Genomic DNA, 27,271 nt, shown 5'->3' with positions numbered 1-27,271 from the left:
GACTGCGCTTTCGTGCATGTCTGGTAGATTGAAAAACTTGTAGTTCTTTTTTTTTAATGTTAAAAAAGGTGCACAGGTAAACAAACACCCACCCATGTGTAACAGGTTACTGCCTCGTAAAAGACCCCTGGATGGTTAAGTCCAGCCAAAAGGCAACTATGGGGTTGCGGTGCTCATCTCACTTTCAGGCTGAACCCAGAACTCCCTGGTTTAAATGTTCTATCCACTGACTAGAGAATATGCCTGGCTCACACCAAACAATCTGAGACTCCTTGTTGTGCTCAAGATGAAATTCACCCACAAATGCAAAACTGGATCCTGCTAATCTAACAGCTGGGTGGTTTTAAGATGTGGCACAAGTATTTCGGAACAAGAACCACACAAACCTCTCTCTCAATCCTTGCAATTCAGTCCTATTCACACAGAAGTCTGTAGTGAAGATCGGAGCATTTTGCTCCGAACTTGCCGGATACCTAGTAGAGAAACGCTTATCTCTCCACCATTACATACTGTAATAACATCATAATAAAATGTTTTATTAAAAACAGTGCACACAAGGGATGCTTCCAGAGCTGGTTTGCTCAAAGCTCAAAACTGCCACCTGGTGGAAAGCTGAAAGATTTATGTTCCACCAGAGACAATGGCAGATCCTTTATTAAAACAGCTGATGGGGGATGCAGCTGGGGTGCAAATGGGGTCATAGCTATCCCTTTCTGGTTCAGGAGCAGACAGAAATCTGTCCTATCCCTTCCCCATTCTTGAATGAAACCTGGCAATCCTTTGATTTCTGAAAAGCACAACCACTCTTCTTCCTCAGGCTGTTGGGCGTCTCCGCCCCACTCCAAGAGAAAGCTGGGCCTGTTATTTTTGCCTTGCCCATTACAGCCAAAGCGTATCTGATAGCACTTGTTTTGTGGCACAGAGCAATGATGCTTAGAGCCCTCCTACAGAAACAACAGGCAAACCCAAGGGAGCCCCTTTGTTACACATACATGCATGCATGCATGACCTGACCCAAAGCCCACAACCAAATACCAGAAGAAAGTAACACTAATTCTTAGGGCTGGTTCACAAGTGTATGTACATACTGGGGTCAGTAGGTGGCCCTTTTTGAGCAGTTGTTGGGAGCCGTGGCCCAGTGCCCTGGCAGAGTCCACCACTGGGTGGATGCCGTGCCCTGAAAATTGCCATTCAAATTTCCCACAATGCCCTGGAGTGAGACGGAGGCTGGGGCATTAAAGGAAATATAAAAGGCAGCTCCAACCTCCAAGCTGTCCCGACTCTGACTGGCTGACTAAACCAGGTGAGGGTAGCTGATGGGTCTCAAAGTTAGCGACTTCAACTGCATGCGAAGACAGCCTCCGGTCGATTGAGCAGACTAGACCAATAGTGGGTCCATTGGTCAAGAAGGCGGGTTCTGCAAGTGCTGTAGAGGGAAGTGAGGGGCAGATGGGACTCGTCAACCTGGGAAGGGAGCCCATCTAGGAGAAGGAAAACTCTGATTCTAAACCTCCAACTGACTTGCCGCACAAAGTAATTGCAGAGGAAGCTCTCCTCTAAGCCGTGAGATGGCAAAGGGTTGCAGATCTTGGATAATAGGTCTTTTTTTTGGAGAGAGAGAGAAAAAAGAACCAACCCGCTCAGAAGACAGTCATGAAAGAACTGGGAGGTATTTTATTAAAATCCTGCTAAAATTTTAACAAAAAGAAATCTGTACAATGCAAGGAAAAACAAAACAAATTAAATAAAATTGACATTACAAAGGCAACTCTGTGAGGTTTAAAAAGGCACTTGACAAGCCAATTTGAACGTACCTATCGCTCTGTTTTAGAACCGTGTCAGAAGGGAGCCAGCGCTTGCTGAAGTCTAGCACACGACCTGAACAGTCAGTACCAAGCAAAACCAGAGCAATGCATGCTGGGAGCCTGGTTCTTAAGAGAGCCAAAGTTCTGTGAGGAAAGGGTCAATGGCTTACATTTGGTGCCGTTGGGAAATCAGTGGCACTAAAAATACCAGTTGCATAGATCACTACTGTGTGTGTGTGTGTGTGTGTGAATAGACAAAGTCACCGGCTCCCAGCATATCTGAGGTCACACTGGCAGAGCCCAGGGTGAAATCAGAAGCGGACGCTGTGCCGGTCACCTCTCCCACTTTTGCATGGAGGTTTGTTACGAAGCAGGGCTCTCCTAGAAGCGAAGCACCATGGGACAAAACACAGCACCTTGGATTGGCTCAGAGGCACCCCATGCTCAGCCAATTGCGTTTGGGGTGGAAAGTTCTAGGCAGGAGGTAGAACACCCTCAGCCTTGGAAGAATCTTAAACAAGGGCATGGAGGGTGAGGTTCCCAAGGCAGGGATCTTGTTGGAACACCATCAGGGGCGCATCTGCCGGTTCCAGACTGCCCACTTCAACCCTGGTGGGCGCAAGGAATCAGAACACACACACCCCTCACCTACAGAGGATGTAGGGACCACACCGCTCATTCGTGCCCCTCTGTCTCTGTGAACAAAGAACACAGTGCGTTAAAGGAGTCCTTCCTTCGCACGTATACTTGCCAAAATGCTGTTTGCACTCTCCAGAGAAGTCATGCCACGGTGCGCGTGCTCGCTGCTGCCCCCTCCAGGATCCATGCAGCATGCACAAGAGTCCACCCGCCAGTTTCAGAACTCGGAAGCGAGAGGAAGGGGCGGGGCATGCAGGAGAATTGGCACAAACCCACCGGGGAGCCATGGCAGCTCTCTCTTTTCCTATCCTACAAACGCTCTTTGCAATGCCTTCTGGGAGCCGCCTGAGCTCCGGAGCACAAGCTTAGCATCGTCGGCAGGCGAACGGCTGGACAGACACACATGGATGGGAGCAGAGGTGGCACATTGGAGACACAAAGAGGATTGGGGGGGGCACAATGCCAAACAGGAAGGGGTGTGAAGGAATCCAGGAGGGAGGGTAGGAGTGTAGACACAGGACCAAGCCACACAGTAGGGAGAAAGGTCCAGCCCTTCAACGTTGCTATTAATAACCTTGGTCGGCCTTGTCGCCTTTCGATTTTGGCTCCTGCCACCACTGGGACAAAAATCCTTCTTCGTAGTCACCTATCCCTTCGAACTCGGCATCTGAAGGCGAAGCCGGATCCTTTGCTTTCTCCTCACCATCGTTCACCTCCGCCTGAGGGAGGAAAGAACATGTCACACAAAAGCAGAAAAAGCTTGAGAGGGCCGAGTATGTGCTGCTTCCACAGAATGAGGGAACCGGGCATAGAATCCCCTATCAAAAGATTACCACCCTCCAAGTTTCCAGTCCATATGACTGTCAAAAGAGTCTTCAAATCGCATGCATAATGCCTGATGTAATCTCAGAAGCGGTGGCAAGGTGGAGGTCGATTGGAAGTGAGCTGACTCCTCCTAGCACAGTCGCACCTTGGATCCCGAACGCCTTGCGAGTCGAATGTTTTGGCTCCTGAATGCCGCAAACCTGGCAGCGAGCGTTCTGGTTTGCGAACGTTCTTTGGAACCCGAACGTCCGACGGGGCTTCACACTATGACATTCTGTTGCAGGCCACATCGGTTTTACATGTATAGTCCCACGTGTAAATAATATCCAACACCTCGGTAGATCTGATGGGACTATTGCCAAAACAAATCTGCAAACTTTGCTGGTGCTGCAGGACTTGCTTTTTTGCTATGACTTCTCCCGTTTAGGAAGAAGATAAAACTGAATGCCTGCTTCTATTTCACGCTTTATAGTGCTGGGCTAGATTCTGCATGATTTCAAACCATATTTAATTGTATTTCCTGACAGACCACCTGACTGAAGCCCATGGGCCCCTGTTGTTGTTGTTCAGTCGTTCAGTCGTGTCCGACTCTTCGTGACCCCATGGACCAGAGCACGCCAGGGACGCCTATCCTTCACTGCCTCACGCAGTTTGTCATGGCGAAGGGGCTTGAATTACTCAGGGAAGCTATGGACAGGTCAAGATGGACAGGTCATAGTGGAGAGTTTGGACCAAACGTGATCCACCTGGAGGAGGAACTGGCAAGCCACTCCAGTATCCCTGCCAAGAAAACTCCATGGACAAAGACAACAGGCATGGGCCCCTAGTGGTCTGCAAACTGTAGCTCGGGAATGCCTTCCTATCCCCACTGCTCTTCCTTTAGCGTAGGTTAGGTCAGTTGATCGGCGGTTCCTGCAGCTGCCTTTTCGGCCCAGCCTTTACCTGCCTCTCGCCTCTGACAGGTGGGCGCGGCTTGGTCAAAACAGCCTGGTGGGTAAAATGGGGAGGCCCTGAGGGCTGGAGGTTGCCCAACCTTGGGTTTGCATTTGAGAGAGACCAAGTGTGTGTTTCTGGCCCCAAGGCACCCAGGAAGCCCGGATATGAGCTTGGGCCTCTCCCGTGAAGCATTCTGGCAGCTGCCACGTCATCCTGCCTCTGGCCTCGTGGCCTCTCACCTCATCGTCTGGCTGGAGATACTGCCTGGCAAACTCCAAGAGCTTCTTCTGCGCAGACGTCTGGTTGTGGTAGCGCAAGGCCTCCTGTGAACGAGACAGAAGTCAGTCGTCGGAGGTGAGGATGGTGGGAAAGGAGGCCCCCTCCCCCCTCAGCTACCTGGCAAGAGGCTTTGCCCACCAATGAGATAAGCCCCATAGGCAGAGCACGAGACTCTTAATCTCAGGGCTGTGGGTTCGAGTCCCACTTTGGGGGGAAAAAGATTCCTGTGCTGGAAGGGGTTCCCTTCCAACTCTACAATTCTAGGCATGAAAACACTTTCCCAGCTACTCTGTTAACGCAGCTCTTGCACTGCACACCTGAGCACAAGAACCCTGGATCTTAGCTTTCATTTTAAAAGGAAGGAAGCTTTGAGACCGAATGGCTTGAAAGTTTGGAGCCAACAGCTGGTGAAATCTCCAAAGGGACTTGTGAGATTTCCAGTGGTCGTGGGGCTGATCTTTGGCCCTCCCCGTGACAAGAGGAAGCAGAGGGAAATTGGCAGAATGTGCATAACAATGCACAATGAGTTGCTCTGCACAACAGGTGGCACAACTTCTGATTTAATATAGAATCATAATTTTATTATTTATACCCCGCCCATCTGGCTGGGTTGCCTCAGCCACTCTATATTTTTAACACCAAGGGACAGCGTTCTCTGGGATATCTGGCCTGCCAGCTTTCCCAGGGCAGCTGGATGTCGGAAACTGAAAGTACATTTGGTTTTGCTACAACAGGCTACTCCTCAAGCCAGCCCCCTAGTCACACCCTTACCGGCCGTGGGTTGAAATCGTCTTCCTCCAGGTGCCAGCGCTCCCGATAGAAGCGGTAATAGACCAGATTCTGCTGCATGACCTCATCCCCAGGGTCAAAGAGCATATAGCTGGCCACACTCTGCACGGCATTCTTGATATCATTCACTGTGCAGAGAGAGAGATATCAAATTAGTGGGAAAAGCACTAGCACTTCATTCACCCATTGTCTGTTGGTGACAGCATGAACGCAGCTCCCACCTTCATATCAAGGATGACTGGTGGGCAGCATTTGTTGATTTTGCTATTTTACCATATTTTTTGCTCCACAAGACACACTTTTTTCCTCCTGAAAAGTAAGGGGAAATGTCTGTGCGTCTTATGCAGCGAATGCATGGTCCCTGGAGCCGAATTGCCTAGGGGCCAAAAGCAGATCGTGCTCTTTTTTTTTTTACAAAGAGAGAAGGGGATATTGAAAGGAAGCTGCTGAACAGCTGTTCAGCAAGTGATCGGGGAGAGAGATAAGGCTCCCTTTCCAGCCCCGGCCCCTTGCCCAGGCCTCCATTGTTGAATGCAGAGGGAGGCTGTTTGTTTCCCCAGCAACATGTGACTGGCTGATTAGATTATCTGTCTGGAAACTGTAGAAATGGCTGTAGGACTAGAAGCTGCAGAACTGTGAGTTGAACCCCATAAAAACAGGGCTTTTCCCTTTGCAAAAGAAGCTGCACCACTTTGAGCTGATCCTCAAAAAAACAGGGCTTTTCCCTTTGCAAAAGAAGCTGCACCACTTTGAGTTGATCCTCAAAAAAACAGGGCTTTCCCCCTTTCCTCCTCTAAAAACTAGGTGCGTCTTATGTTCAGGTGTGTCTTATGGAGCGAAAAATACGGTATATTGTGTTTTGATGAGTTTCTGGGGTTTTTTGTGGTTTTTTTTGCAGAAATGTGCTGGTCACGTCTTTGGGAGGCTTTGGCCCAAAATGCAGTTTATAAATAAGTCATAATGTAACACACACATCATTTGGGAGCGAGATGGAGGCGTAAGGAGAAGAGAAAGAAGGGGACAGAAATGTCCTGTAGGCCAACTGGCATGCTGTGAGCCAGATCCAGACCGCAAAGTAATTTTAGCCCCAGCTGGCCCTACCCAATGTTACTCTGGGTGTTCTAATCCTGCCCCCTGCCCCCCGGCACTGTCTCAGTATATGATGTCACCTAGATGCAACTGTGGATATATCTGCAACATACATTTATACCACTTTAACAGCCAAAGCATTCTGGGAACTGGAGTTTGTTAACGGTGCTGAGAGCTGTCAGGAGAACCCTATTAGCATCGCAGAACTACACTTCCCAGAGTACCATGGATACAGGGATCGACTGTCAAACCACTCTGGGAACTGCAAAAGCATCAGAGAGATTGGGATGCCATAATGAGTGGAGGAATATGAAATTCTAATTCTCTTAAGATGTTAGGAATTTGATCAACCTGGTGGACTATTTTTATCTTGTGTTATGCAGGTGGCATTCTGCGGCTTGGGTGATTTTTCGTTTTTTTTCCCCCTTTAAAAAAAATATACTGCTTGATTGCAGTAAAACCTCTAAGCGGCTTACAAGAAAGATTACAATAATAAAAAGCCAGTTAATGTGACAGAAGAAATTCTCATATACACATTTAAATTGGGTGAAAATATTTTCTTGTTTCTTGTTGTTTTTGTTTTGATGGAAAAAATAATTTAAAAAAATAAAAGCCAGGTTTTAAAAATATATTAAAAAACATTTAAAGATAAGCTTAATTAACAGATTATATATATATATGTGTGTGTGTGTGTGTGTGTGTGTGTATAATATGTCAACATCTAAGGCACAGTGAAAGTGCCTGCCTGGTATCAAGTGGCAGGGAGTTCCAAAGTGTAGATGCTGCCACATTGAAAAGATTGATTACTTACAAGTGCAAAATGAGCATTTTGGTACTAGGAACAGTGCCAGTTCCGCAGATTGAAATGGAGTGTGTGGGGCACAGGACAAGAAACCTCTGCCCTGGGATAGGGGCAAGGAGAAGAGGGAATGCTGGCCAGATCCTAAACTGGAGAATTCCACAACAATCTGCTAGTTACCCGACCAACCCTCCCCGAAGCAACATTCCTCCCCACCCTGAGGACTCACACTTGTAGTATGCAAACTGAAGGTAGTGATACATTGTGGCCACAAACTTCTCCACAAAGTAGCCGCCTACATTTGGGATCAAGTCGGTTTCGCAGTCCACTTTGCACTGCAGGACATCGACAAAGTGATCTGGAGGGAGGGTGGGTAGAGGAAGGAAGGAATCCACAAGGTTAAACATTTATATCAGCTGATGGTTGCCAGGTAGCTAGGAAGCTTCAGAGATTTTATCACTTTTTGTAACCATTTAGGTATGGAATTGTGTTCTGCAGTTAACTTTTAATTTGCTCAACAGGCAAATGTATGCAGCTGTAACAGCCTCCCCACTTTTCCAGAAGCCCAGGTATATTTCCCCATACCTACCCCCACAGTTTCCACTTTCCTTGGATATGTCTGGGTTTGGCTCCCATTTAGCTCTCTCAAAGGACTGAGCCATGTTGAGACCTTGGACCAAGTCATAGTTTACCATGACAAGAATGAATGATCACACGTAAGTTTGTGGGTGCTTGTAAAAGGTAAAGGTAAAGGACACCTGGATGGTTAAGTCCAGTCAAAGGCGACTATGGGGTTGTGGCGCTTCTCTTGCTTTCAGACCGAGGGAGTCGGCATTTGTCCACAGACAGCTTTCCGGGTCATGTGGCCAGCATGACTAAACCGCTTCAGGCGCAACGGAACACCGTGACGGAGCGCACGGAAATGCCATTTACCTTCCTGCTGCAGTGGTGCCTATTTATCTACTTGCACTGGCGTGCTTTCCAACTGCTAGGTTGGCAGGAGCTGGGACACAACAATGGGAGCTCACCCCGTCGTGGGGATTTGAACTGCCAACCTTCAGATCAGCAATCCCAAGAGGCTCAGTGGTTTAGACCACAGCACCACACTGGATGCCACCAGAAACAACCACCAGGCTAATGAGAGCTCAGGATAGAACAAGGACAGACTGCCATGCCTACCTGAGTAATGGCTGAGCTTCCCTCAGTGGCCTTCCTTTGTTGTGATGGCAGCCATCACTGCCCTTACCTTTAATGGCTGCCCCTTCCCTGGTGCCCTCACCTGCAATGGCAGGGTAGAAATCCTTAAATTCGCGGAGCTCGTAGCTGCCTTCGCAGCCAGTCAAGCAGCTCTCGTAGGCCTTATAGTACTGAGACAGGGCGTGCTCCATGTCAGCAATGCTGCTCCGGAAATCTCCAGCGTTGTAAAGTTTCACCGCTCGCACAAAAACAGTCTGAAAACAGGGAGGAGGGAGACTGGCAGGTCAGGTTGAACACAGAAGCCCACAGACCTGGAACTTAACAAGGAATGGCCATAAAAGGGTAAAGCCCCATTGAGCCTTCTTTCTTTTTCTTAATTTAAAATATGTTTAGGCTGTCCTTTTTAAGTGCAAAGGCCTTCCAAGGCGGACTGCACAAGATAAAAACATACATATATATTATTATCCTCTATTTCATTCACAAACCATTTGCTATGAGGCAGAGCACAGAGAACACAGCAAATAGATAAACGAGTGGCAAACAAGAAAACACCCAGCTAGCCCCCAATTGTGGAAATTTGGTAACAAAAGTAAAACCAACAATGGCCCAACAATGTAGCCCGTTTTAAAAATGCTGGGTTGGTTGTCAGTTTGTTTCTGGGCCCATTCAATGTGCTCACATTAGTATTTTAGAGCCCTAAATGACTTAGACCCCAAATATTTACATCCTATGCCCTTTTGAGAGTCCCATGGACTGCAAGAAGATCAAACCTATCCATCCTGAAAGAAATCAGCCCTGAGTGCTCACTGGAAGGACAGATCCTGAAGCTGAGGCTCCAATACTCTGGCCACCTCATGAGAAGAGAAGACTCCCTGGAAAAGACCCTGGTGTTGGGAAAGATGGAGGGCACAAGGAGAAGGGGACGACAGAGGACAAGATGGTTGGACAGTGTTCTTGAAGCTACCAACATGAGTCTGACCAAACTGCGGGAGGCAATGGAAGACAGGAGTACCTGGCGTGCTCTGGTCCATGGGGTCATGAAGAGTCAGAAACGACTAAACAACAACAACAACAACATGCCCTTTTAAAATATTTTTTGGGTGGCTATTGGGTTGTTATTATGTATTTTGTAGTTTTATACCTTGATTTTATTCTGCGAACTGCCCTGAGACCTCCGGGTATAGGGCGGTATAGAAATTCAATAAATAATAATATCTGAATGACAACCTTCTTCCTTACAGACCCTCTCAGGTGTTAAGATCAACTGAGTAGGCCTCTCTTGGTAGTTGAGGGAATGGCAACCCCTGAGCCCCCTTTCAACACTCTTGCCTCCACATGGAAATAACATGCAAAGAGGATTAATGATGCCTTCAAGATCCCAGATATTCACTGGATTCTAACTTCTCAGAGTTGGGTTCCTCAAAAAGTACAGTGACATTTAGGCACCTTCCATAGTGCTTTCCCCAAATATTAACTCAAGCTTTCTTGGCCCATGGTTACTTTTCAGAGTTTCAGAAAAAGACAGATTCTAGTCAACGTAAGGAAATATACTGTAGATAGATTACAACTTGACTATGTATGGAACACAGTTTTTGACAAAACTGAATAAAGGCACCCAAGTCCACTATCATATTAAGCTGGGGGTGGTGGGGGTGGAATCTATTTATTGAATGAACCATCAGTCTCCAATATCAAATTGCCTTCCTGTGCTTCTGCCACTTGTGGGCGGAGGGAAAATGTTCTCTTGCTTCTTTACACATCCATCTCTATCCAGCTCCCTGTTTTGTTCATTTTCCAGCCAGATAAACACTACAGATTGGTACAGCCTTCTTTTTGGCCCAGAGGCTTGCAGAAACCAGCAGGCCCACCCACCATAACAATGGACACCATTCGCCTGCCACAAAAACACTTGATTATTTGCCCCCTTGTACACCCAAGCCCTTTAAGGCAGGGATGGGGAACTAGAGGCCTTCTGGATGCTGTTGGGACACCAATTCCCATCAGCCTCAGCCAGCGTGGCCAATGGCCAGGGATGATGGCAGCTGGAGTCCAGGAGACTTTCAGAGCTCTCCTATAAGGCTTCCGACTGTGGTCCCGCTCCAGGAAATCAGCTCCCTCTTTTCCCAGCCACCCCTGAAAACCTCCCTTGCTCCATTCACCTCATAGGGCTGTGCTTCCAAGTCTATGAGGTACTCGTCCACATCGACCATAGTTTTGTAATAGTTCATGTACTTTTGGGTCATCTCGTGCTTGGGATTCTTCTGCAGGAACGTATGCGCAGCCGACACGGCTTTTTCAATCTTATTTGCCTAAGGAAAACAGGGAGAAGAAGTTCAAGCAGAGGGTTTCATGCATTTGGTGGGCCCACTTCCAAATTTATTTTACCATATATGGCAATGCTGCTGCTGCGGTCAGGATTAGATCAGGTCGTCATTTAGCGAGAGGTACTAACCTACCACCTGAAGACATATGGTTTAAGGCCCTCCAGATGTTATTGGAGTCCAACTCCCATCAGCCCCAGCTAGCATGACCTATGCCAAGGAAATTGTGGTTCTTAAGACTAGGGACTGGAACAAAGTTTTGAAAATTTTCACTAAATATTATGTAGTTTGCACCCTCTTTGAAACAAGTGCAGACTGCAAGGGATTGATTGTGTGTGCACTTGTGGGATTGCATTGCCCCAGATCCTTATTTTTCTGAAATTTACCTAAATTTTTTCAAAACAATATTGTTGCTAGCTTCAGTACACAACTAATCTCCATTCCTTTCTGAAGGGGAGGTCGGGCTGTCTTTGGTCTAGAAGCAAATACAGTCATACCTCGGAAATCGAACAGAATCCGTTCCGGAAGTCCGTTTGACTTTGGAAACGTTTGAAAACCAAAGTGCAGCTTCCGATTGGCTGCAGAAAGCTCCTGGAGCTAATTGGAAGCTGCGGAAGCCCCTTCGGACATCCAAAAGAACATTCGAAAACCGGAACAGTCACTTCCAGGTTTCGATCATTCGGGAGCCAGACTCCCAAGGTGTTCGGGAGCCAAGGTACGCCTGTACTGTAATGCATCTTATGGCCTAGAAACTGGCTCTTTCATTTTGGGGCAGGGGAAGAGGGGGGTGGGCGGAAGGAAGAAAGAATGAAACGCTCTTCATGAAACACTAATGGAGTGTGATCACATAGCTGAGCCATTATCTGGAACAAAAGTGTCCCCTCTGAGATCATGTGGGCGAATAAAAGGACGGTGAAACCTGAGATGCAACATAAAAAAAAAAGTTATAGAAAAAGAGATAATGACTTGCCTACCTATGTGCTCAGCGGAAAGCAATCCCTAAAAACTTGGAATTTTAAAAAAGCAGACTTCCGTACCCATTAAAGTAACTAAAAGTTTCTGAGTCAGCAGCACAGAACTGCCAGGCTGCCATCCAGTGCCAACACTTGAAGTTAAAAAACACATTTGCCACCAGAAGTTGTGTTCCCCCTCTCTCTCATCTGAAAAGTTCCACTAACTCCCGTTCGTGCCTGCTGTTCTCATCATGGTGTCAAATGCCAGGATGATGACGTGGGAAGGAAGCCTCACCACTGGGAGCATCTCATCTGTTCCAGAGGGAAGAAAGGAGCTACTGTATTGCGGGTGCGGGAGAACACAGGGACAACCTTCTATCTCTGCTGGTTTTCTTGGATTCTCCCTCCAGGCCATTTGGTTGCACCGGGAAGAGACATGCAGATTTTCAAAACCGTTTTCTTTTCTTTTGCCCTCACCTGTCTAAAACAGCCCTCTCTTTAGCCAGTTCTGCCCTCGCGTTTATTTATTTTTTTAATGTATCTCTGCAAATTTTGTTTTGTTTTGTTTTTTTGAGAGAGGGGAACTTTCTAATGAGGTCTGGAAACTGGCTTAAACCACTGAGCCTAGGGCTTGCCGATCGGAGAAGGTTGGCGGTTCGAATCCCCACGACGGGGTGAGCTCCCATTGCTCTGTCCTAGCTCCTGCCAACCTAGCAGTTTGAAAGCATGTCATAGTGCAAGTAGATAAATAGGGACCGCTCTGGCAGGAAGGTAAACGGCATTTCCGTGCGCTGCTCTGGTTCGCCAGAAATGGCTTAGTCATGCTGGCCACATGACCCGGAAACTGTACGCCGGCTCCCATTCAACTGCCAAAACGTTCAGAAACCAAAAGCGCGGCTTCTGAATGGCTGCAGGAAGGCTCCCGCAGCCAATCGGAAGCCCCGTTTGGATGTTTGGCTTCCAAAAATAGTTCGCAAACCGGAACAGTCACTTCCGCGTTTGCAGCGCTCAGGAGACTCTTAAAAAAGAATCCAAACAATTTAAGGAAAAAATCAGAAGAGTGGAAAGCAAAATTGATAACGTAGATCCAGATGAAGTTCAAAGGATAAAGGCCCAACAGAGAGACGTACAGGAGTCGATCGCATTTCTGCAATTGAAGGAAAGACAAGGGAACCTGAGGCTCAGGGGGGTCCCAGAGCTAGAGCAAGAAAGTTTAAAGGACTTTTTGATCAAAGAATTTTCTGCCTTTTGGAAGTTGGGAGAAGACGATCTGCAATCATTCATTGTGAAGGCATACAGGTTCGGGACAAAAGAAAAGAAGAATCCGAAAAGGGTGAATGACTGTATGATCATACTTCAGAATAAATCCCAGAGAGACCAGATACTGGATCTTCATTACAAGAGGAACCTTGTGATTCAGCAGAATAAAATAATCATTTTTAAAGATATCCCCAGGTACTTTTTAAATAGGAGGATCGATTACTACGACCTGTCTACAGAATTAAGAACGAGAAAAATCCCCTTCAGTTGGGAATTTCCAGAAGGCCTTAACTTTACCTTTAAAGAGAAAAGAATAAGAATTAGATCCTTTGAAGATAAGAAAAAGTTTTTGGATAAATACAGTGCTGATTTTGCAGGTTCTTCTTTGGACTCTGCAAGACTGTTCCAGTTGAGACCACCGAGGAGGCCGGGGAAGGGAAAGGGAGCCAAGGGTAAGGAGAAAAGAGAAGGAGAAGTCGAAGAAGAAGAGGTGGAAGAAGAAGAAGAAGAAGAAGAAGAAGAAGAAGAAGAAGGAGCGGTAGGAGGAACTAAACTTTAAAATGGCGCTGAAAGTTTTGACGTGGAACACCCACGGCCTGAACCAGAGGCCGAAAAGACATAGGGTCTTCCATATCCTAGAACAAAAGAAATTGGATATAATTTGTTTGCAAGAGACTCATGTAGTTCGGCATCACAGAAGAATACTTCAAAACAAAAAGCTAGGCCAAGAATTTATATCATCGGATAAAGTCAAGAAGAGAGGAGTGGTTATTTATGCGAAGGAAAAATATAATCCAAGACAGCTGTTCAAGGATGAAGAAGGGAGATATATAGCAATTGAAATTATAGTTCAAGGCGAAAAATTTATAATCCTGGGACTCTACGCACCAAACGACAAAAAGTCAACCTTTTACAAGAAAATACACGATTTGCTGTTGGACTATCTGGACTATAATGTGATATGCTTAGGAGATTTTAACGGTGCAGTTTCTACCTTAATGGACAGATCACAAAGAGCTAAGATTACAAATGAGGGGAAACTGCCCAAAACGTTTTTTCAGATGATTGACAACCTGGAGCTAATAGATGCTTGGAGATTGAAAAACCCACAAGAAACAGAAGCAACTTATTTCTCAGAACCACAACAGTCGTGGTCGAGGCTGGATTATATATGGATTTCTAAAGGTTTAGCACCAAAAATACAGAAGGCGATAATTTGCCCCAAGACCTGCTCCGATCACAATGCGGTACAATTGGATTTAAAGATCCATTCCAAGGATTCTTTTAGATGGAGAATGGATGATACAATGCTGAGAGACACCAGGCTGATCCAAGAAGCGGCAAATAAGATGAGAGAATATTTTCAGTTTAATCTTAACCAAGGTGTACAAAGAAGAATTGTCTGGGACGCAAGTAAGGCGGTGATGAGAGGATTCCTAATAAGAGAAAGAGCAAAAAAGAAGAAACAACAGAATCAAGAAAAGGAAAGATTATTGAAGGAAATAAATGAAAGAGAGAGGAAATTAAGAGGACATCCTAAAAGTTTGCAAATTCAGAAAGAAATTAAAATCTTGCAGTCCCAGTATGCTAAAATTATGAATCAGGAAATTGAATGGAAAATTAAGATGATGCGACAAAGAACATTTGATTCTGCAAATAAGTGTGGAAAGATGCTTGCCTGGCAACTTAAAAAGAGACAAAAATTGAATATCATCACTAATTTAAAGGTTAATGAAAAAACAGTGGAGAATCCAGAGGAAATTAGGAAATGCTTCCAAAAATTTTATAAAAAATTGTATAAAGAAGATAAAGTTGAGGAGATAGATATAGAGCACTTCTTGGAGAATAATGGTTTGCCTAGAGTCCCAGAAGAGAAAGCGACAATACTCAACCACCCAATCACAACACAAGAATTGGAAGAGGCAATAAACAATATGCAGTTAGGAAAGGCCCCAGGACCAGATGGACTATCTGCTAAATATTATAGAACATTGAAAGACTGGCTGATTCAGCCATTAAAAGATGTATGCAATGGATTACTAGAAGGAGATAGGGCACCAGACTCTTGGAAGGAGGCGTATATTACACTGATTTTGAAACCGGATTCGGATAAAACATCAATGAAAAATTACCGACCAATTTCATTACTAAATGTGGACTATAAAATTTTCGCAAATGTTATGGCCACGAGGTTAAAGACCTTGCTCAAGGATTATATTCACAAAGATCAAGCAGGCTTTTTGCCTGGAAGACATATAAAATATAATACAAGGAACATTGTGGATATATTAGAAAGACTGGAGAAGAAGATTAATACGGATGCTGTATTGATGTTTATTGATGCTGAAAAGGCCTTCGATAATATTTCTTGGACTTTTATGAAGAAAAATTTGGAAAAGATGGGGGTCGGCCAGAGATTTATGAATGGCATTAATGCCATTTATACAGAACAAAAAGCTAAAATAATTGTAAATAGTGTAATATCAGAAGAAATCAGGATAGAGAAAGGTACAAGACAAGGGTGCCCTATCTCACCTTTACTCTTTATTACGGTCCTGGAGGTGCTTTTGAACATGATTAGAGTGGATAAACAAATAAAAGGAATAAGGGTGGGAGAGAAAGAATACAACCTTCGAGCCTTTGCAGACGACGTGGTGTTATCCCTACAGGAACCTGATAAAAGTCTCCCTAAAGCGTTAGAGACTATTGAAAGGTTTGGGAAAGTAGCAGGATTCAAACTGAATAAGGCCAAGACAAAAGTATTGGCAAAAAATATGTCACAACTGCAGACAGAGAAACTACAAGAATTAACTGGATTGAACTTTGTCAAGAAGGTGAAATATCTGGGGGTGAATCTGACTCCTAAGAATATAAACCTATTCAAGGATAATTATGAGAAAATATGGAAAGAGATTAAAAGGGACTTAGAGATTTGGACTAGATTAAAGCTCTCCCTGATGGGAAGAATTGCAGCCATCAAAATGAATGTATTGCCAAAGATGTTATTTTTATTCCAAGTACTACCTATAATTGATAGAACTGATGTCTTTAAAAAATGGCAAAAGGACCTATCGAAGTTTATCTGGCAGGGGAAGAAACCCAGAATAAAATATAAAATTTTAACAGACTCTAAAGAGAGAGGAGGATTTTCCCTGCCAGATTTGAGACTCTATTTTGAGGCGGCTGCCTTTTGCTGGTTGAAGGACTGGTTCAGACTAGACAACACAGATGTGTTGGACCTGGAAGGACATGACAATGTGTTTGGCTGGCATGCATACCTTTGGTATGACAAAGTAAAAGTACATAGAGCTTTCAAAAATCATATAATTAGAAATGCCCTATATCAGGTTTGGATTAGGAATAAAGACTTGTTAGAGAAAAAAACTCCCAGGTGGATATCTCCAGTGGAGGCTAAGGCCTATAAAAGACCAAATATGTCTGCGAACTGGTTAAAATATGCAGATATACTGCAACAGGAAGGTCAAACCTTCAAGCTGAAAAGCTATGAATCAGTGAAAGATGGTGTCTCGGACTGGTTGCAGTATCATCAGATAAATGAAGTTTTCAAGCTAGATAAAAAAGTTGGCTTTCAGATAGAAAAATCAAAATTGGAAACAGAATTAATAGAACCGAACTCAAAAAACCTTTCCAGAATGTATAATTTGTTGTTAGAGTGGCATACTAAAGATGAAATGGTGAAATCAGTGATGATTGACTGGGCTAAAGATGTGGGTCATAACATAATGATGGAGGATTGGGAAAAGTTATGGAGGGAAGGTATCAAGTTTACCGCATCTAATGTGCTAAGAGAGAATATAATGAAAATGATATATAGGTGGTATTTGACACCAGTTAAACTGGCAAAGATGTATCATAGATCAAGTAATAAATGTTGGAAGTGTAATAAAGTGGAAGGTACCTTCTATCACATGTGGTGGACGTGCCCAAAGGTTAAGGACTTCTGGGAGAAAATCTATAATGAGCTTAAAAGAGTGTTGAAATACACCTTTTCTAAGAAACCAGAGGCCTTCCTATTGGGCATAACCAACCATGAGATATCCAGGAAAGACAGAGTGTTCTTTATGTATGCCACAACAGCCGCTAGAATTTTGATTGCTAAAAACTGGAAAGGTGAAGAGCTCCCAACGATAGAAGAGTGGCAGATGAAGTTAATTGACTTTTTGGAACTCGCAGAACTGACCGCGAAACTTCATGACCAGAGGGAGGAGAAGGTGGAAGAAGATTGGAAGAAGTTTAAAGACTACTTGAAACATTGTGAAAAATTGACTTTTTGAAGTGAAATCAGAGATAGATATAGGCGACAGCAATTTAATGTGAGAATAAAATAGAAAATGAGAAAGTAAGATAAGACTTTTCTTTGCATTTAAAGTAATGGAAGTTTAGAATATATAATAAAGTTTATAAAGTTAAGATAAGATGTTAAGATAAGTTGTTATAATGTATAATGAATATGAATAGTTAAGGTGAATGATTAATAAATAGTTACAAAATTACTAACGTAAATTAGAATTGAACGCTGGAGAGAGGACGGGGGAAGTCCCCCCTAAAGAAGATGTAGAACAAGATTAAGATATAAAATAATTGTTGTTGTTTTTCTTTTTTTCCTTTTTCTTTTTCTTGCTTTTTTCTTTGTTTCTTCTATCTGTATTTTATATGTTGTATTGGATTGTTATAAGATGTAATCAATGATTTTTGTTTTTTGTTTTTTATTACTTTATAAAATTGAATAAATGCTTTATAAAAAAAAAAAAGAAAGCATGTCATAGTGCAAGTAGATAAATAGGGACCGCTCTGGCAGGAAGGTAAACGGCATTTCCGTGCGCTGCTCTGGTTCGCCAGAAATGGCTTAGTCATGCTGGCCACATGACCCGGAAACTGTACGCCGGCTCCCATTCAACTGCCAAAACGTTCAGAAACCAAAAGCGCGGCTTCTGAATGGCTGCAGGAAGGCTCCCGCAGCCAATCGGAAGCCCCGTTTGGATGTTTGGCTTCCAAAAATAGTTCGCAAACCGGAACAGTCACTTCCGCGTTTGCAGCGCTCAGGAGCCAAAACGTTCGAGAACTAAGCTGTTTGTAAACCAAGGTACGGCTGTATTGTCAAGAAGGCCATGTAGGTGCAGATGGGACTTTTTAAAACCAAGTCGTATATGGCCTTTGTAAAGTCAGGTTTACTACTATTGGAAAGAACTTAGGTTTTTAATACTTTAGGTAAAGGTAAAGGGACCCCTGACCATTAGGTCCAGTCACGGACGACTCTGGGGTTGCGGCACTCATCTTGCTCTATGGGCTGAGGGAGCCGGCATTTGTCCGCAGACAGCTTCCGGGTCATGTGGCTAGCATGACTAAGCCGCTTCTGGCAAACCACAGCAGCGCATGAAAACGCCGTTTACCTTCCTGCCATAGCAGTACCTATTTATCTACTTGCACTTGATGTGCTTTTGAACTGCTAGGTGGGCAGGGCTTGCCGATCGGAAGGTCGGTGGTTTGAATCCCCATGACGAGGTGAGCTCCCGTTGTTCGGTCCCAGCTCCTGCCAACCTAGCAGTTTGAAAGTGCAAGTAGATAAATAGGTACCAAGTGTAAGTAGATAAATAGGTACCGCTCTGGCGGGAAGGTAAACAGCATTTCCATGCGCTGCTCTGGTTTCGCCAGAAGTGGCTTAGTCATGCTGGCCACATGACCCGGAAAAAACTGTCTGCGGACAAACGTCGGCTTCCTCGGCCAGTAAAGTGAGATGAGCGCCACAACCCCAGAGTTGTCCGCGACTGGACTTAACTGTCAGGGGTCTTTTACCTTTTTTATGGTACACATTTTATTAAAACCTCAAATAAAACAATCCAGAATAAAACAAATTGAAGCTTCAAAGAAAAAAATAATTCAGAGCCTTCTCCTTTTGCTTTCCCCATATTTATTCACCTACTTGCTTTAGATAGCTGCCCCTTAGCAGAACTACTCTAGGAAGCCAGTGTGGTGTAGTGGTTAGCGTGTCAGACCAGAATCTAGGAGATCAGGGTTCAAATCCCCACTTCAGTCATGAAGCTCACTGGGTGACCCTGGGCCAGTCACTGCCTCTTAGCTTAACCTACCTCGCAGGGTCGTTGTAGGGATTAACTGAGGTGGGGGGTGAACCATGGACACTTTGGAGAAAAAGGTGGGATATAAATGCAATAAATAAGCTCTTCCGCTTACTTGCTTAAGAGAGCTGGAGAGGCCAGCTAGATGGAGATGTCACTTGCCAACCTGGCATCCAAAGATCTCCACGGGGTTGCAACTGGACCTCCGCCAGTCACTAATTTCTAATACAGTACTAGGCAAGAGAAACACAATCCAACCCCCCCCCCCCCGCCTGTGTGTTTTCCAGCAGGTGCTGGAGAACCTGGATAGGAGAGACACCCGTGTGGAAAACCCCCCAGCAACCCACAATGAGGCCTACTGCCCTCCTGAAACCAGCCCACCACATCTCCAGGCTCCTCTAGACCATGTGATGCACATTGCAGAGCACACCCCCAGGCCCAAAACTACACAAAAACCTGGCATCTTCCCAAAAGTCTAGCGGCTTTCCCAGCATTACACTGGTACACGGACAAAGGGTTAAACAGCCTGGAAACTCCGCCAAGAGGAGGCAGCCAAGGAACAACAAGTCCAGGGAAGATCAGAAGTGAATCTGATCATCTCTCTGCCGCTGTGTCCACCTCCTCCAGGAGTCTGAAAGCTGCAGGACGTGGCATCTGAAATGCCTCTGGTCCAGGAAAGCCAGGGGAGGCTACCTCATTGGTGAAGGAGATTTGCGGGGTGGGGGGAGAAAGAGAAGGGGAGGAGAGACCAGAAGCTGCTGGCAAAAGGCACAGCTTTGCTCATCTAACGCTCCTCCTCGAGGCCTAGATTTAAAGAGACAGGCTGTCTGGATTAAGCTACTTAAAAGGGAAAGGGTCCTGGGAGGGGGAGGGGGAAAGAAAAAGAGGCAAGGCAAAGAAGGAAGTGAACAGTTTCCTCATTGGCAATGTAGCACCTTTCGTGGTTTGGAAAGGCAGGGATGGGGAATAAGATGCACGCAGCACCACTGTTTCACATTTCACAAAAATCCCAGCACAGAAAGCGTGTAGGAATGAGCACAAACTCCTCATCTGCAGATTGTCACGTCCGAGGCTGTTGCAAAGCCACCCAAACGGAAGGCTGCCAGAGGAGGTGACTGTTTCACACTAATACCAAGTGACATGGGCTTTGAACGGGATACATGCGAAACTTGAACGAAGGATGAGTTGGGAGTGGGGCTGATGGGGCGGGGCGGGGCGCTTGCTTGAGGCAGGTCTGTCTCCTGCTCTTGACCTGCTCAAAGCGACCCAAGCAAAAGGGATGTCTTCAGATGGAAACAGCACACATCTCGAACCTCTATTACCTTGGTTCTCAAACTTAATCTGTTCTGGGAGTCTGTTTGACTCCTGAAACGGTTCGAAAACCAACGTGCGGCTTCCGATTGGCTGCAGGAGCTTCCTGCACTCAAGCGGAAGCCGCGTCGGAGGTTCGGCTTCCGAAAAACGTTCGCAAACCGGAACACTTACTTTTGGTTTGCAGCGTTCGGGAGCCGATTTGTTCGACCACTAAGCTGTTCGGGAACCAAGGTACTACTGTACTGTGAGCCCGTACTGTTTAATTGTAACACATAATGATCATTCATTTGGCGGTGTGTGTACACATGTTGAGGAATCATAGCCTGAGAAGATCATTAAGTGTGGTGCTCTGGGAGGGAAATCTACATGAAACAAATCACACAAGTGGGTTTTTCATTCAGGGGACAGGAACTGGCTATATAGTTCCTTGACACCTTTCCACATGCAGGATTCAGTATTTTTGCAGAGCAGAAACCACCTTCCCTGAAAGCAGGATAGCTCAGTTGCTTGGAGCGTGTGAAGGAAGGTCATAATATGAGAAGCAACCCATGGATAAGGTCCCCTAATGCGCATTGGAGGGGCTGGCGGAAGTAACAGGCCTTGGATGTTTTCTACTGGTCACTTTGAACCCCAGATCCGAAGAAGCTATGGAAACATTAGCTTGAGAAAGAGGCTCCGGTGCAAACCTGGAAGGCCGAACAGGAGCTTATTTTGCTCTCAGAAATACTGAAGGGTTTCTGGGAACACAAGAGTACTGAGAAGGCCCTTAGATCCTCTGTGGTGGCATCTTTTAATGAAATGCATTGTCTCCAGAGGAAGAGATGTGAAAACCCACATCTGGAAAGAACTCCCTTTGTCTAGAAACTTTTTCTGCCTGATGCCTGGGAACTCTCTGTAGTCAACAGGGAAAGAAAGGCACACTGTTTCATCTCAGGACTATTCCAATCAGTTCTTTCCTATATTTCAAGGGTAAGATCTGCCCACTGGAAACAGATGTCCTGCCTCTGCTGGGAAACATTAATACTTCTTACAACGCTTATGATCAGGCATAGGCAAACTCGGCCCTCCAGATGTTTTGAGACTACAATTCCCATCATCCCTGACCACTGGTCCTGTTAGCTAGGGATGGTGGGAGTTGTAGTCCCAAAACATCTGGAGGGCTCAGTTTGCCTATGCCTGATTTAGATCATAGAATTGTAGAGTTGGAAGGGATTTTGGGGATCATCTAGTCCAACCCCCCTGCAATGCAGCTGTCCCATACAGGGATCGAACCTGCAACCTTGGCATTATCAGTACTGTGCTCAAACCAACTGAGCTACCCAGGCTGTCTACGATATACTTTTTATATTATGTTTGTATGCCGCTTAGAAGTTGTTCTCTCTCTATATGCAGCGTTTTAGAAGTGATTTTAATTAATTAATATTTTGATTGAACCGCAATTAATTGACATCGTTTCCGAGGAAGCCTCGAGACGCCCCCCCTGCGCGCGCTCCCCATTTGCGCCCCGCTCACCTTGAAGAGCGCGTAGTGCAAGTACTGGTAAGGGGTGCGGCGCTGGAAGTCGCGCAGGGTGTCTGCGGGCGGGTAGCTGAGCTGGAAGGCGGGCAGGCTGCGCTTGCACCTCCGCAGGCACGAGGCGCGCTGCAGGACGAGCCCGAAAAGCTCCATCTCCCAGCGCCACTCATCCGGCGCTCCCCCGGCCGGCTCTCCAAACTCCGCGCCGGGCCGTGCGCCCTCGCCGAGCGCAGCACCAGCGGCGCCTTTCGCGTCTTCTCCATGCGCCGGGGGGCCCTGGACGCCCTCTGCAGGCTCTCCAAAAACGGCAACCTCTCCAAACTTCTCGCTGCCGGCGCACTCCTTGTGGCAGTGCGCCTCGCTGTCCCGGAGCAAGCGATGGAGGCGCAGGCTCGCCTCCAGGTAGCGGACGCTCTCCCGCCAGTTCTCGGCCTCGTACTGCTCCAGAGCGTAACCGTAGGCGCTCTGTAGAGGCATCAGCTCGGCTTCGGGGAAGCCGCGGAAGCTGTACTTCTCATAATGCGCGCTGCCTTCAGGCGCCGCCGTGGCCAGGAGCACGAAAGCCAGCAGGAGCCCCCGGCTTCGCCGCTCCATGCCGCCCGCGCAGCCGGCGGCTCGGTGCTCGAGAGCTGCTGCCCAGCCGCTTGGAGGCCCATCGGGAGTCTCCGGGAAGCAGGGGGAAGGAAGGAAGGCGGCGCGGGAGAGCCCAGGCGGATTCCGCAGGGTCTTAGTGCGGCCCGGGAAAAGTTGTGGGCCCCGCCCAGCAGTTTCTTCCTCCATGAGTAAGGGCTGGAGTTATGGAAAAAGTGAGGCCTCCGATCAATACTATATGATCCCGCGCCCTGAACAGAGGCATCCCAGAAGCTAGCGAGTTGACGTTGCTTGTTGTGGGAGAGACCAAGGTTCTCTTCTCCAAGACCTATCTTGCTGCTGGCATCATTCATGACGGGTCGATAGATAATATTTGTACCCCAATAAATTCAGAACAATGTGTATGAATGACAAAAATGCAATGCAAAGTTACATCACAGCCTAACACTACAAGCAAGCTAAAAACAGCCAGGGAAAAGCAGGTCAACAGCAATGTTGTCAACCACCCAAAGTCTAAAGGAAGAGGCTTACAGACAGATAAAGAACTATATGACTTTTTGGGGGGGGGAAGTCATGCACACTGAATGCACTTTAAATGTATGGTGTGGGTCTGCTCTGGGATTGGTGGGGCAGTGCCCCTTTTTGCTCAATGGACCAGCCAGCCTCCACTGCACCCCACATGCAAGAGAGGGGCTTCCAAACTGTGGCTGTTTTGCAGGTGGGATTCAATCACAAATCCAGGCTGCACCATTAAACTGGACCTGGGCATAGCTGTCAACCTTTCCCTTTTTTTAAAAGGGAAATTCCCTTATTCCGAATAGGATTCCTCACAAGAAAAGGGAAAAGTTGACAGCTATGACCTGGTGTTCTTCTGCACCACAGACACTTGTTGTTGTTGTTCAGTCGTTCAGTCGTGTCCGACTCTTCGTGACCCCATGGACCAGAGCACGCCAGGCACGCCTATCCTTCACTGCCTCCTGCAGTTTGGCCAAACTCATGTTGGTAGCTTCGAGAACACTGTCCAACCATCTCATCCTCTGTCGTCCCCTTCTCCTTGTGCCCTCCATCTTTCCCAACATCAGGGTCTTTTCCAGGGAGTCTTCTCTTCTCATGAGGTGGCCAAAGTACTGGAGCCTCAACTTCAGGATCTGTCCCTCTAGTGACCACTCAGGGCTGATTTCTTTAAGGATGGATAGGTTTGATCTTCTTGCAGTCCACGGGACCATAATTCAAAAGCATCAATTCTTCGGCGATCAGCCTTCTTGATGGTCCAGCTCTCACTTCCATACATTACTACTGGGAAAACCATAGCTTTAACTATACGGACCTTTGTCGGCAAGGTGCAACTAATAAAAGCAGAATGATGTGTGGGTGGTATATTATTATTATTATTATTATTATTATTATTATTATTATTTATTCACTCATGCCCCTCTGGGCGGTATACCACTCTGAGCGTCTTCCAACAAAATATTAAAAATAAATTAAATATATTAATATACAGGTGAAACCCAAAAAATTAGAATATCGTGGAAAAGTCCATTTATGTAAGCAATTTTTTTCATTAGCTATTGGAGTTTAATATATGAGATAGACCCATGACATGCAAAGCGAGATATGTCAGGCCTTTGTTTGTTATAATTGTGATGATTATGGCGTACGGCTGATGAAAACCCCAAAGTTGAAATTGTTAATTTGGGGTTCTCATCAGTTGTACGCCATAATCATCACAATTATAACAAATAAAGGCTTGTCATATCTCGCTTTGCATGTCATGAGTCTATCTCATATATTAGTTTCACCTTTTAAGTTGAATTACTGAAAGAAATGAACCTTTCCACGATATTCTAATTTTCTGAGTTTCACCTGTACATCTGGCACTAATGCACTATGATTGATCCATGACGTGTTGCAGAACATATCTGCCCCCAAACACCAGTCTGGATAGACCTCAAGCAGTCCTGTTTATGACTATCGCTTGCATATTTATTTTATTTCTAAAAAAAGTACAGTATTACCGTGGTGCATAACAGCCTGTAGAGAGCTTCCTGGAAAGAAAGAGCACCTTCATTTGGGGCTCATTAGAAAAACTGGTTCAAAAGAAAACTGCTGTGGAGGACCTGAAGGAAATACCGGTAGGGTTCTTCTTGCCAGGAGCTTTTGTGCATTAGAAATCGTTTCCTTTGCTGCTTTTCAGACATATTTCCTGCTTTTAAAGTTTTTAGAAACTGTAGGCTGTTGTTCCAGCTCAGTGGATGGGGTTGTAAAAACTTGTTTGCGAGCTCAAAAAGCTGCTGCCATATTCAAGATGGACAGCTCCACAAACAACTGCTTGGCAGGGGTGGGGGTGGGGAAGTTTGGACAAATTCTAACAACAATTTGAGCACCTGGAATACTTTGGGTCAGGGTATCTAGTGTGATGACCACCGTGTCTGACCATTGGCTCTCCTGGCTGGGGCTTATGGGAGAGTTGGCATCCCAACAACATTGGGCAGGGGCACCTCATCGTGGTTTTAATATTCTGTTAGGAGCCGTCCAGGGTGGCTGGGGAAACCCTGTCACATTTACTAACAAACCCAGCCAGATGGGCAGGGTATTTAACAACAACAACAACAAAAACAACAACAACCACAACCCTCTGACAGACAGACAGACACACACACACACACTTTGGCTCGCTGCCTCCAGAGAAAGTCTGTGAATTGCATCTTCTTTGCTTTCTGCAGCAGCCATCCAAATATGTGGCTGTAGCGTTGCCTTGATCTCGCTTTTTAATAGTTTCTGGATGGGAAAAAAATGTCAGTTTGAAAAATTGCACTGATCCTAAACTCCAGGAAAGAGATGGACGGCGTCCTCTGCTGTACTCTTAATAGGAACTTGAAAACTAGGTCAGAGAGTTTGTATTGTCTGAGGGCAAAGCGTGGTTGCAGTTCCTGGCATGATGTACAGAGTTCCCATCTGTCCCTTATTTTAAGGTATGATAGACAGCATAGGTTTTTTTTAGCCCCTTCCTGCTTGAAAGCCACAGCCCAGTGGAGCGTATTTCAATAGTCTCTTATTCTTTCCAGTTTACGATCTGGCAGGCAGAATACAAAACAGCTTTCCTTGCAAACACTGCCTCCTGCAGAAATCCTGAATTAAATTGCTTTTATCAAGCCCTCCCATTATAGAGGGTTTAAAACTTCTCTGACTGCCTTTGCTGCAGACGCAGGTCACAGCACTCTTAAGTGCTTGTAACATATGCATCCCAGTTCTACGTAGGTTTACTTAGAAGTAAGTCCCACTGACTTGCTTTTGTTCTTTAGAATATTTTAATTAATTTGTTGTGAAATAGCATTGATCAAATCCAACAGAACCTGTAGATTGTCGCATGCTTACATCAATCGCATACAGAGAGAAGATTTGAGTGGGGAGACTGTCAGATAACTGGACTATTGAAAAAACAAAATTGAAAATTGAAAAATCCTTCCAGTAGCACCTTAGAGACCAACTAAGTTTGTTCTTGGTATGAGCTCATACCAAGAACAAACTTAGTTGGTCTCTAAGGTGCTACTGAAAGGATTTTTGTTTTGTTTTGACTATGGCAGACCAACATGGCTACCTACCTGTGACTGGACTATTGAAGGCCACAAATGGGTGGGGCCCCTCCTTCGCCTCTTAGATAGAAGGACCAAGCCTGAGTTGAGTTTGCAGTAATGTGACCTGGAAGCAAAGCAGCAAGCAGGAGAGTCTGGTTGAAGACCTTCCTCGGGTGTTTATGCTGTGAACCCCTCCATCGTAGGCTCAGGTTGTATTTAAGTAAACCATATATGATAATGACACGACAGCCTCCTCTGTGTCTTATTCCCAGAAGGAAACACGAACCCTAGGTAAGCAGCAGGATCCCCTGGCATCTCTCACAGCGTGCAACTGTGCAATGAATTCTATTTAAATGAATAGCGTGGATCTGCCCTCTCTCCAACACAGACACTTTCTCCATCTTACTGCCACTATGGAACATGACTTGACAGCCTTTCTCATTGACCAGGCAGGCTTTCCCTTCATGCGCTGGCCTCTTCTCATTCAGGCTGCCGTCCTCAGAAAGTCTTGACGTGGGCAGTTGGAAAGGAGCTGGGTGGAGCGGAAGCTGCCCTCTGGGTTGAATAATGAACCGCGTCACTGGGAACGGGAGAAGAAGTGTGTCTGGGACCCGTTCAGCACCCAAAAGCCACCCCAAAGATACCCAAGAGTCTGTGCATGAGCTGAGTCTGAGCCCCTCTCACCACCATGCCTCCTGCAGTCCATGGACCAAGGGTGGCACCCACTTCTTGTTGTACAAAGTTACCATTGAATTCAGTGAGGTTCAGTTCTGAGTAGACAAGTATAGGATTGTATACCTGAAGGAGCGTCTCCACCCCCATCGTTCAGACCAGACACTGAGGGCCTTTTGGCAGTTCCCTCACTGTGAGAAGCGAAGTTACAGGGAGCCAGGAAGAGGGCCTTCTTGGTAGTGCTGCCTACCTTGTGGAACACCCTCCCATAAGATGTCAAGGAAATAAGCAACTACCGGTATCTGACTTTTAGAAGACATCTGAAAGCAGCCCTGTTTAGGGAAGATTTTAATGTTTGATGTTTTATCATGCTTTTAATATTCTGTTGGGACCCACCCAGAGTGGCTGGGGAGGCCCACCCAGATGGGTGGGGTATAAGTAATAATTTATTATTATTATTATTATTATTATTATTATTATTATTATTATTATTATTATTATTATTATATTTTCCTGTGAGACAGTTCCTAATTTCTGGCACTGGTACCTCATAAATCACTGCCCACACCTTGCCTTTGTGGAAGGTTTTGGTGGTTGCCTTTTCAATTCTCTTT

General features: G+C 45.7%; 1 protein-coding gene across 1 annotated transcript; it reads right to left on the bottom strand.

Moving 5' to 3' along the window:
• Nucleotides 1-1,646: 1,646 nt before the first annotated feature.
• On the bottom strand, nucleotides 1,647-22,522 carry P3H4 (prolyl 3-hydroxylase family member 4 (inactive)). The gene is made up of 8 exons (XM_033169983.1): nucleotides 21,814-22,522; nucleotides 10,518-10,667; nucleotides 8,441-8,612; nucleotides 7,391-7,519; nucleotides 5,256-5,401; nucleotides 4,445-4,528; nucleotides 3,019-3,163; nucleotides 1,647-2,500 (listed from the first exon to the last, which is right to left on the bottom strand). Exons 1-8 carry the CDS (start codon nucleotides 22,408-22,410, stop codon nucleotides 2,481-2,483), a joined length of 1,443 nt encoding a protein of 480 aa, XP_033025874.1. The 5' UTR covers nucleotides 22,411-22,522; the 3' UTR covers nucleotides 1,647-2,480.
• Nucleotides 22,523-27,271: the final 4,749 nt, after the last annotated feature.

Source organism: Lacerta agilis, chromosome 14 (assembly GCF_009819535.1).
Source record: "Lacerta agilis isolate rLacAgi1 chromosome 14, rLacAgi1.pri, whole genome shotgun sequence".
Taxonomy (NCBI): Eukaryota; Metazoa; Chordata; class Lepidosauria; order Squamata; family Lacertidae; genus Lacerta; species Lacerta agilis.
Note: the sequence above shows the minus strand (reverse complement) of the source record. Positions and strands in the feature narration are given on the sequence as shown.

Coding starts and splice junctions, on each gene's coding strand:
- P3H4 (XM_033169983.1), bottom strand. CDS start 22,410: ATGGAGCGGCGAAGCCGGGGGCTCCTGCTGGCTTTCGTGCTCCTGGCC. Junction 7,520..8,440: donor TTTCTACCCTGCCATTGCAG/GTGAGGGCACCA, acceptor CCCTCCCTCCAG/ATCACTTTGTCGATGTCCTG. Junction 5,402..7,390: donor TCAGTTTGCATACTACAAGT/GTGAGTCCTCAG, acceptor CTCTCTGCACAG/TGAATGATATCAAGAATGCC.